Source organism: Poecilia latipinna, unplaced genomic scaffold (assembly GCF_001443285.1).
Source record: "Poecilia latipinna isolate Pla-1442-1.1 unplaced genomic scaffold, P_latipinna-1.0 Scaffold5327, whole genome shotgun sequence".
Classification (NCBI taxonomy): domain Eukaryota; kingdom Metazoa; phylum Chordata; class Actinopteri; order Cyprinodontiformes; family Poeciliidae; genus Poecilia; species Poecilia latipinna.
The window spans coordinates 1-11,316 of NW_015117943.1; the positions used below are offsets into that span (position 1 = coordinate 1).

Below are 11,316 nucleotides of genomic sequence, written 5' to 3' on the forward strand. Positions count from 1 at the left end.
ACTCTTGGAAAAAAAAAAAAAAAAAAAATATATATATATATATATATATATATATATATATATATATATATATATATCGTGACATCAGATAACCCCTAAAGAAAACTACTGATGTATTTTTCAAATAACTTTGTATTTGGAGAAAATTACAATTGATCATTGTTGGATTTCATATACTAAAAAATAAAATAAAAACCTTTTTTTATTTTACAAAAATTTTTTCCTACTTTTTTTTATGCCTTAAGAAAATCAAAAAGAAACTTTGAAAAAAAAAAGTCCTGACACAAAGGATCATAATTCATGCACGAAAGGGTTAAGCACACCACTGTTATTTTTGACAGTTTAGGGAGCCACATAAAAAAAAGCTTTGGCAGGTTGGATTTGTCCCCCGGGCCTGAAGTTTGACATATTCTTAGAATAAACACACTTTTCCAAGGCACTGGAACTGGTTTAAGAAAAACAAATCCCACCCTGAAGCCCTACAGGAAGCAATTATCGTTCATAAGGATGAAGGTTTTTCCTCCTTTCTTAAGCCCGACTGCACACGCTCCTGCTTGGCCACGCCGTATGGAGCCGAGCAGCATCAAGTGTCATGCCCGCTCTGCACAATAACACGCCCAGTTAACGCTACCTTTGCTTGCCGTCAGGCTCCAGAATATTCCATCTCTCTCTTTCCGCTTCAGGTTATATCAAGACACCGTCTCTTCATCCACAGGACGGACAGAAGAGACGTCGTCAGGACATCTTTGCGTCCTCTCGTTCCCTCTCCCGATGAAGCCTTCCACTCAGAACCCCCTCTCCTGGACCGAAGACCTGCTCGTTAATATTTAAAGGCGCCATTGTGTTTGTTTGTGCACGCGAGTCAATGGGAGCCCGTATTCTTTGACAGAAAAGTGGCGAGCCTGAGTGGAGCTCCAGCAGCAGGGCGGCAGGGACGGCGGGTGTGTGGGGGGGAGGGGGGCAAAGAGGACCAGGCATCGTGTTCTACATCGTGTTCACCGAAAGGGATCGTTAACAACTTGAGCACAAACACATCCTGACCGTCCAGGAGACGCGCGGAGAGGAAGTATAAGAAATAAAGCAAACATTGAGACTTTCTAAAATGTTTTATGGACTTTATTTCCGTCGTTTTCTCTCCTTATCTTACATGCTGTGTCCAGAATCTGCACGACCTTTCTCCCCCATCTTCTTCCGTTCGCCGTTAGGTTCCATATACAAAATAGGAAGGCTAGCTACTCGTCTTTTGCTGTATAGCTACTATGCAGTTCGTTTTCTGTCCAGTCAGAAGCGGTTTTACTTCTTGACGACCTGGATGACGTCTTCGTGCTCCATGACGTGCGTCAGGCCCACCCTCTGAGGACTGTACTTGGTGCTGGTTCCCTGAAACGACAGAGAGAGAGAGAGCGGACTTCGAGTTAAAGGTGACGGCGAGGAGAAGGAAAAAGACTCTTGTTCTCAACAGATCTGATAAAACACAGAAAGAGAGGAAGTGTGCAGGGAGTGAGAGAGTTTGCTCCTGATCTTTACTGTCACACTTAAATGTTTTAGATCCATCCATCCATTTTCTTACACCCCTGTCCCTAGTAGGGTCGGGGGAGGTGCTGGTGCCCATCTCCACCGAGATGGGCCCCACCACGAGAGGCGAGTTACACCCTGGACAGGTCGCCAGTCCATCGCAGAACGTTTTAGATCATTGAACAAATTTACCGTATTTTTCAGACCATCAGCTGTTACTTTTTCCTCACGCTTTGAACCATGCGGCTTGTAGCCCAGTGCGGCTTTTCTATGGAATTTTCTTCAACCACCAGGGGGCGCTTTAGCAGGAAATGAATCATTGGAAGTCAAAATTGGAAATCAAAGAAGTTTGCGCTCATTTTCATTTAGAACAAGCACATGTTAGCAGCAGGCACGACGGAGAAATTTCTTCAAACTCATATGTTGCCGCTTTTAAGTTGAGGGCTTTCGATCTGACAATACAAGAGGGAAATAGAGCCGCTGCACGTAAGCTTGGCATGAACGAAACTATGGTTCGGTGTTGGAGACGCTGCGTCCTTAACGGCAGGGTTATTAAGGACCCAGCCCTCTGCTGCCCTCTGCTGTGTCCTTGTGGAAAACTGAGAGCGGCGGAGAGAGTGAGGTGCGCTCTATAGTCCAGAAAATACAGTATTACCCGACAAATCAAAGTAAATGCATTTGCAAAAATTTAAGGGAAAAACATATCCAAGGCAACGTGGATATGCATTAATTAAGCCACACTGGAGCATTTGTCAGCATGAATGGCATGTTTAAGGTCAAGCTACAGCACACGTGTCAAACTCAAAGCCCAGGGGTCAAATCTGGCCCCCTAGACTCAAGAGTGACACATAAGTGAAACCTGAAAATCGTTGTGCTTAAATATGATTTTATCAATAAAATCAAAACACTTTTTTATCTGCTTACTGTCAAATTACGTCAATCAATCCCTCCAGTTTATTGTGGAAATTCTTACAAAGTCCAGATATCCCGCAATTTTTTTTGCGTTAGTGCGAACTTGTGAATTGAAGAGTTAGCATCACTTCAACGTCGGGTTGACGTGATGCCAACTCCCACCTGCAGGTGGCAGCATTTCATTCTGCCTCAGCCCTGTTTGATGCCACATTATCGTCCTGTGATCAATGTGGCGACTATCAAAAAGCCACATTTACCGTCATACAGAAACGCAAATATTTCTAAATTAGCTCCACAAAATAAATGGCGTTTATTGCAAAAACAGAGAAAAGTAAAGCAGACTTACCCACACCAAGGCATATTTGAACTGGCTGGCTAATGTTCTGTGGATTCTGTGGCACTGCAGGTTACAAAATAAAAAAAAACACTTAAAATCGCTTTTCTCACTACTTATTATACATGTGTAAATGTTCCAGCTGCCATACTGACCACATGCTCTACTGAAGCTCCTCTCCTCATGATGATGGCTTCAGCAAAGTTTGGTCGCTCTAACGTGGAGGGGAAGCAAAAGACTGTTTGTTTAGGGATCTACTGCATGTCCAAAGCAAAGCAGAAGTTGTCTAAATCAAGCAGAGTACCTCCTCTTTTCTTTGTATAAATGCAAATAAGCGCCAAGTACTCCCACAACGTCTCCAGGAGGTAATCCAAATTCAGCTTCATTCCGCAGCTGGGAACAAAATCGCGACGACAGAGATGAGATTCGTAAATAATGTTGACGCACACGAGTCGATGATGGAAGAGGGATGTCTGACCTGATGACGACACTGTGAGGTCGGCGCGCCAGGCGGTCCACCTCCTCGATGGAGATCTGATCCACCTTGTTGTACACCTGACAGCACGAGAGAAACATCAGGAAAAGTCGCCTCTCGCAGCTGCTTTCTAATTTTCAAGCGAAGAAGATCTGGCGTACGTAAAGGCACGGCATGTAAACTCTGTTCCCGACGATGACGTCGATGAACTCGTCTGGCGTGCAGTCCTCCCTGAAGAGCACTTCCGCGTTGAAGATTTCTGAAACGGGAAGTTAAGGACGTGAGCCGGGCGAGGCGAATGGCGGCCGAGTTCGAAACGCGCCGCACGGCTTTGGCTTTCCGCTCGCCGTCTCTCGAAGGATACTGTACTCGTGGAGAATGAGCTGGACGAGCTTCTCCGAGCACTGAGTGAGAGGAACGGTGGAGTTGTACGAGAGGCCGCCACCTTTCTTAGGCTGAGAGAGAAAGAGAGAGAAATGGACATTTTTAATCTCGCGACACAAAGCTAACAATCAATTGCGCCTACAAGTTTTCAATTTTCCCAAATTTCCATAGTTTTCAGTCCTTTAAATCCTTGTAAAATATAAAACATACAAGAGTTCATCATGAATTTACGGCTGCTGTTTCTACAGTGGGCAAGATTTTAATGTGTAAATCAAAAAGCGAAAGGATGGAAAGAGAACCTCCGTCCTCGGAGCGTTGGAAGATGTTGATAGGCGTTTCACATCTATGTTTCTCATCTTTGACCGTCCAAATCGTGAAAATGGTTTCATTAAGCTGAACGCATCAGTTAAATAAACGGACTCAACAATTTTTCTATTTGATCCAAAGCAACAGATCAGTGTATCAACATCTTAAAAGATAAATAACTCTGTAGAGTCGATCTGAGTACATGGAAGTGATACCTTGAAATAAATATTTGGCTTCGTCCTGTTGAGTCTGATGCCCACCGACTCCAGCTCCTTTTCTAGGAGTTCTCTGCAAAACAAAAAACACAAAGGCACCGATGACGCTCTTCCACGCTTCAAGGCCGTTTCACACACATATTCACAAACACACACCTCTGGACTTCTCCTTTTGTGGCGTCCAGCATCATGATGACGACGTCTGCCGTCCTGGCGACGGCGATGACTTGTCGGCCTCGACCCTTTCCTGCGACAAAGTTACCCGTCAGCACAACAACTCTGACAAAAATTAGTACCTTCTTGTGCCTAAAATCTGTGTGAAACTTATGGCACCTTGAGCAGCTCCCTCTATGATTCCTGGCAGGTCGAGCAGCTGGATGTTTGCGCCTTTGTACTAAAGAGCAGCAATGAACGGCAGAAGATAAAAAAAAGAGCAAAGTGACACTTTGTAACTTTTACAAATCACACCGTTTAAAAGAAAGTAACGTCTCCTGGAGGTTACCTCGATGACGCCCGGTATGCAGGTGAGGGTGGTGAACTCGTACGACGCGGCTTCGCTCTCCGTTGACGTCATCAAGCTGAGGAAGGTGGACTGTACAGAGAAGATCGATGTTAACATCTTAGGGATTAAAATGAAAAAATAAATCTCTTAACTCGCTAACGTCCGACTGATGACGTTTGCGATGCTTTGATGGATGATTTTAGGAAGATTACTGCTGCGATAAGCATCTAAAACCGGCTCTCAACCCGGGTCACATCCACCTACCTTACCGACTGAAGGGAACCCGATGAGCGCAACGCGAGCGTCTCCTGATTTCATGACATCGAAGCCCTCGCCTTTGGCCCCCGCAGATTTGGAGGGCTCCAGGAGCTGAGCTCTGTATTTGGCTAGCTTGGCCTTTAGCAAACCCAGATGGTACTCTGTGGCTGCAGAGATTAAATAAAGAAAGAAAGAAAAAAAAAGAAAAAAAAATAAAATAAAAATTGAAGCACATTAATGAAATGGTTTCTGACTTGTCTTTTAAAAGAATACATTTACAGTACCTTAGAAAACAAACTTGAAATAAGAGAAACTTACAAGTATCTTTTTTGGCAAGATATAGAGGCTCGTTTTAAGTAAACAATTTCTTAGTATTGATGAAAAAGTTTTTTTTCAACTGGCAGATTATTTCACTTACAAAACATTTTCCCCATGTTATAAGTAAATTTATCTGCCAATGGACCTTGTACTTTTTCATTAATATTAAGTAATTATTTAATTAAAACAAGCCTCTATATCTTGCTGAAAAGTTACTTGTAAGTTAGTTTTGTCTTTGCTATTTCTACTAGAAACTAGATCAAAAATACTTGGCAAGATTTTGTGTTTTTGCAATATATATAATATCGTAACTCATACATAAAATACACAGGTTACATTATTTAAGCTAAATTCGATAAAGGGCTTCCTCCCACAGTCCAAGGTAATCACTATTAGGTTCATTGATGTGTCTGAATTAGCCACAAGCATGGCTATAAATGCGTGATTGTTCACATTAACAGCTGAGACATAACACTTATTAATCTGTTCATGGGCAAACCTGGCATTCCTACACCAACATTAACATCAAATCCTGATCCTAAGCAGGCATTTAAAGTGCATTTTAGCTTTCCAGACAGCTGTCGGTCCTCATTAGCACAGTACTTTTCCAGTTCCTGGACCTCAGTATAACCCTGGACAGAAACCCACAGCTGCAGCTGGCTCTAAGTTCGCCTGGTGTGCAGCTAGCAGCTAGCAGCCCTGCTCCCTCCTCGCCCTCCTGTTACCTTTGTTTTTCTGTGTCCGAGAAATTTCTTTCTCTATTTCCGCGATTTTCTCCAAAATACCCATTGTAGCAATCCAGGCGTTGTGCAGCCAATCTGTTGGGGAGAGGGGAAAAAAATCACAAGAGAAACGTGTCAACTTTGCTAGCCAGCCGGGGCTAACTACAAACCGGTAAGAGCTGAGAAACAGCATTAAAAGCACTCCTTAGACGGGTAAACAAACATCTGACTAAAAAAGAACCCCACATTGTCAGCGATTTACAACGTTAAATTAAAAGGAGGAATTTACTTTAACAGAGGGTGGACTCAGCAGCATGCACACACTGCTGGCCGGTGGGGTGAGGAACACAGTTCCACCATCAAAATGTATCCCCGACCTGTCAAGTCATTGCGCTTCTACACTAAGGTTTACGGCGACGTACAACATTCTAATAGTGCGTTTAGGTACACCTCGAAAACTAGACCATTCTTACTGTCATAGATGTAAAATAAGTAAAACAAAAATGTCCGAGTAAAACAAGTGTTATTATCAAATATAATCAATGTCGCTTTTATTTAAGTAACTTTTATAAAAGCTTGAGGAATACCATAATGTTATGTAAAAACCAAAACGAATGTTTTAATCTTGATTAAGAAATAGTTTGAGTTCAAAGAAAGAAATTAGTTGAATATATTCAATTTCCTGTTTTATTATTCTTGTTTGCCTGGGACTTAGAAGGCAAGTAGACACAAATAAAATTAATCAGTAATACATAAATTAAAATAAAGCAATTATATAAATATTGACAATAGTAGCTGATCTGCAAAAACTTTACCTAGTTGGGCATTTCATCTTCGCAGAGTTTAATTAAGAGTACTTATAAATGTTATAATAAATGATTATGATGTTATGATATTATCATTCATATAAGTTTGTAGTGCGTTCAGGACTAAATGTAACTTGATTCCTTTGACTTACTTGAAAATACGATCAAGTGTAATTTGGTTTGAATGCACCGTCAAGTTGAAAAAGCGGCCGTAAAAAGTCGTGTATAAGCGCATCCAGTGGCGCCGCCAGGAATCTTGGGCCCCCTGACAAAAAAAAAAAAAGCTTTTCCCCCTCCCCCCTCGCAGCTGCTGTTACTATTATTTGAGTCTATTTGACCAATAAAAAGCGTCACAATTTTAAAGCCTTACATCTGTCTTGCTTTCTTTGGTTCAGTAATGATAATTAGCACAATATTTACTGCTCATGAATTTAACATCCAACAGTCCACATCCAGTATGCAAGTAGGTTGCTTAAAATTTTTCTATTAGTTTTAGATAACTGAAATGCCTCTCCATGAGCAATAGTCAAAAGCAACCTGCAACTACACATAAAGCAATCCAGACTTCTAAAAATGCCATGTAGTTGCATTTTATTCAAGCTGCAGTGCATAACTTTAATAAAAAATATGTTTTCTCCATATTTGTTAAAGCTGTCATGTTGTAGCAGTTTATGAGACATAATCTGTGAAAACAATCAATCTCCTCCATCTCCTTCCTGAATTACTATTACTGGTTAAAGTAATGCATCGTTCTGACCAAAACAACCAATCAGAACCAGTAGGATGCTCTTAGCGCTGTCAATCAACCTCATTCACTCACTGCTAAATGTGCTAAAAGTAAAAAAAAAATGTGGAAAAAAATATATTTATGTAAAAGTTACATACTGCAGCTTTAATTTAACTCAGGAGAGGACGGGTCAAGAGGGACGTGGTAAAAGGTACAAGTTAAATATATGAATATGTTGGTAATTTTTTTCCTTAATTCATTAAATGCTAGTGAAATGGAGGCAAACAGCAGTTCGTAGCTAAGCTAATAATGCTAAATGGTTGATAATCTCACAGTCTACCCACCTGTCTTGGAGGAAAACTGGGTTATAAATTAACACTCTTGCCCTTTTCTCTCTCTATTTTGTTTTTGAAAACCTGATTTTATAATTTTTCTTAGCAGCATAGTAACTGCCACAGTCGCCTGTAGATGCATACGTCACGGTGAAGCGCTCCAACCATTTCATGCAGATCCAGGGGGGTTCAGGGCAAAAACGGATGTGTGTTTTTTGGTCTGTGAGGGGCAACATTAAACTTTTTTATTGTACATATTATATTTTTGTACAATAATATTGTATTTTTCTTTGAAAATACAATATGATTAATTTTATATTTGACAGGACCCCGATTTTTATTTTATTTTATGTCTATGAACAAAATATAAATAATTAAATGGTGGAGAGGCCCCTGCTGTTCATGGCCCCTAGAATCGTCATCACTTTTCATACCTTTACCGCGCCCCTGAGCGCATCTGATGGGTAAACTCATTTTGTCGGGGGAACTCCTACTCGACACAACACCAGGAAACAGTTCCGTTCCTGTAAAAAGTCCGGCAGAAACAAGGAAACTCGCGATTACGAAACTTGACCCCTTCATACATTACACGGAATTGCATTAGTCGCCGGCTTAACCGTAACGATGTACTCACCGCGCAGAGAAAACTAGCAACCAGCGATGTCTCCAGTCGTAACTACCTTTGTTTTGTCCAACAGTCATTTTTGTTATTTATCGATCCAGCAGGTCTGTCAGAAGTTTTAACTAACGCAAATATGGCTGAGCAGCCAGCAGGCAAAGGACCGTCATCCACCAGCCGACCTGGGTTTGAAGGGTTTCCCTTCCCGGTACCTCAGCAGGACATCTCCGGGAAAGCACATGAGCAAAGTGGGGAGGCCAAAAAGAAGCCGTGTAGAGCCTGTACGGACTTTAAGTCCTGGATGAAGCATCAGAGCACAGCAGCTGCTGCACAGGTGGGTCAAAGGATAGAGAGGTACAAGGTAGAGGTTTTAGTTTTGAGTGGAGTCGTCTTGGGAGAGATGCACCGAGTACACTTTAGTGACCGACCCGTGGATCAATACTGCAGGACTTCACTATACTTTACATTTCCTGCTGAAGAATCGTACCCCCAACCCACACTACCACCACTTCTCTTATCATGGGTTGTTGACCTTAGAGCATTGCTTCACTCACTTATTATTCCTGCTAAGTTTTGTAACTAAGTGACTTACCTGGGTTTTACTGTCTCTCTTCTTCTGCAGCAGAAGCATGGTTCAGAAACAGAGCAGCCAGATCCTCAGTGCCCACTGGACAGAGAGGAGTTGGGCCGGAGCACTTGGTCGTTTCTGCACACCATGGCAGCGTACTATCCCGATCGTCCGTCTTCCACCCAGCAACAAGACATGGGACAGTTAATCAACCTCTTCTCCAAGTTCTACCCTTGTGAAGAATGTGCAGAAGATCTCAGGAGCAGGTCAGACCACAGTGCACTGCCGTAAAGGCCCATGGGAGCTTACATACACTTGTCATGGACAAGAATATCACCTAAATCTGGCACTATTAAAGCTTCAATGAAGGATGTAAATAACAAAAGTTGGGTACACAGACTCGAATTTGTGTGTTTACTCTTATCCATTCTAGATTTCACAATCAGACACATTGCAAGTTCAACAGAAACTACAAATTTCTTGTCATCTACAAGATTACGGCAAAACTTCATCTGTATTTTTAACATTCCTCTTGGCATGGCTGGGTCATCTAAAGGGGCAGAATTATGTAAAACAGCTTTGAGTCTCACATCACATTATTAAGGTATTTTTTAATGACAACTGAAGTTGACATGGTTACTTGATTGCGCTATAAAACGGCACTCCAAGGCTAGAAAACACATAATGCTGCCTCTTTAAAGGAGTTTCTGTTTCGGTCGTCCCAGAAGCTTAATGTCTGCCTTCCTTATCCATTCTTAAAGCCAGTTTAGCTGTGTGGCTGGGATCATCGAATATTACATCGATCAGGACAATCAGCTGCATCACGATGTCCATCACGAGAGCACAAAGTGTAAAATCAATGACGGCTCTAATCAAACCCCATTTCCTCCCTGCAGACTGAAGACCAACCATCCGGATACGAGCAGCCGCCACGCTCTCTCCCAGTGGCTCTGCCGCCTTCACAACCAAGTCAACGTCCGGCTGGGGAAGCCCGAGTTCGACTGCTCGCTGGTGGACGAGAGGTGGAGAGACGGATGGAAGGACGGCTCCTGCGACTGAGCGCGTGTTTGTGTTTGACAGACGTGAGGACGGGGCGTCAGCCTCCGAGGGGAGACTTGCAAAGACGCTAATATAAAAGAACAGTGAATGATCAATTCTACACCTTTGTTGTTTTGTGTTTAGTTTGTGTGACAAGTGTAATTCTAAATTAATAATTATAATAAAAAAAACGATGAAAAGCATTCCAATTTTTTTTTTTAAAACAAAATATACAGTTTGGTTCTTTGTAACCCATTCTTCTCCTCTGTGACAGTAGTGTCTGAATATTTTTACTTGAAGAACACAGTTCAGATTCGTTTAGATTGTTTTACCTGCAGGTAGGATTCTGAACAGTCAGAATCTTACCTGCAGGTTGATTGAACAGAAAACAGGAAGTTAACTGGACTAACTCTTTGGTACAAAATTCCTCATGAAGCTTCCCTCATTCCCTCACATCCCAACTTCGACAACTTTCTCCTTATCCAAGCAAAAAATGTTGGATGTGCTACTGATATTAATATACTAACTGCTCAAAACCTCCCTACAGAATCATACTTTAAAAAAAAGTCAAAACAATGTTTTAAAGCTACATTAATTTAAGCACAGATGAATACATTTACATCTGGCAGCTCTCTTTCTCTCTCTCCCTCTCTCGCCCGTCTTTGGTGCTCGTCCCCGCGCCACTGGGAGCGCGCAGGACCCGTCCCTTCAGCAGCGCGCAGCAGCGCATCCATCCTGCCGCGGAGCCGGGTGATCGTGGAGCCGCACAGAGCGCACACACCGAGAGAGAGAGAGAGAGAAAGAGAGAGAGACACACACACACAGAAGATGGACGGAGTGGGATCGTTCGGAGCGGGCCGAACCGGGACCGCTGTGGACCCGATCACGTTCGCCAAGCAGCCGCAGACCATCCTGAGAGTGCTCTCCTGGGTGAGACATGTTCCGTTTGCGTGCTGCATTTCAGCCTGTTATCAGTGTGGCTGTTCATGCGCGTGTGGGGAAAAGCTGGGCAGCGGGGTGTGCGGATAGAAACGTAAAAAAAAATGAAGGTGAATTGCTGTGTGTGTATGCGTGTGTGTGCTCGCTAGCGCGCGCGCGTGTGTGTGTGTTCAAGAAATCTGGTGCAGGGTGTTACCAGGGCCTGCTGTTTGGCTGACACCGTCCATAACTGCTTCCACTACAGATGTTTTCCGGGGTACAAGTGACCTATTGTTGCCCGGTGCTGTTATTTCCAGGTCACACCTCACCAGGCACCTCTTTAGAAACACACACACACGCACACACA

The 11,316-nt window shown here is 42.8% G+C and overlaps 2 protein-coding genes across 3 annotated transcripts; one reads left to right on the top strand and one right to left on the bottom strand.

The window, feature by feature from the left end:
- Positions 1-1,098: 1,098 nt before the first annotated feature.
- Positions 1,099-6,917, bottom strand: LOC106943464 (developmentally-regulated GTP-binding protein 2). 2 transcript variants are annotated; one of them, XM_015026777.1, is made up of 14 exons: positions 6,900-6,917; positions 5,945-6,037; positions 4,908-5,068; positions 4,644-4,733; positions 4,475-4,535; positions 4,298-4,388; positions 4,142-4,214; positions 3,601-3,691; positions 3,398-3,495; positions 3,240-3,316; positions 3,066-3,154; positions 2,917-2,975; positions 2,774-2,827; positions 1,099-1,380 (listed from the first exon to the last, which is right to left on the bottom strand). In XM_015026777.1, the coding sequence occupies exons 2-14, from the start codon at positions 6,006-6,008 to the stop codon at positions 1,294-1,296; spliced, it is 1,095 nt and encodes a 364-aa protein (XP_014882263.1). In that variant the 5' UTR covers positions 6,009-6,037; positions 6,900-6,917; the 3' UTR covers positions 1,099-1,293. The 2 variants fall into 2 exon arrangements, with proteins under 2 accessions (XP_014882263.1, XP_014882262.1); XM_015026776.1 differs by lacking the exon at positions 6,900-6,917 and adding an exon at positions 6,231-6,346.
- Positions 6,918-8,281: 1,364 nt separating this feature from the next.
- On the top strand, positions 8,282-10,200 carry LOC106943463 (FAD-linked sulfhydryl oxidase ALR-like). The gene is made up of 3 exons (XM_015026775.1): positions 8,282-8,759; positions 9,048-9,259; positions 9,890-10,200. Exons 1-3 carry the CDS (start codon positions 8,562-8,564, stop codon positions 10,050-10,052), a joined length of 573 nt encoding a protein of 190 aa, XP_014882261.1. The 5' UTR covers positions 8,282-8,561; the 3' UTR covers positions 10,053-10,200.
- Positions 10,201-11,316: the final 1,116 nt, after the last annotated feature.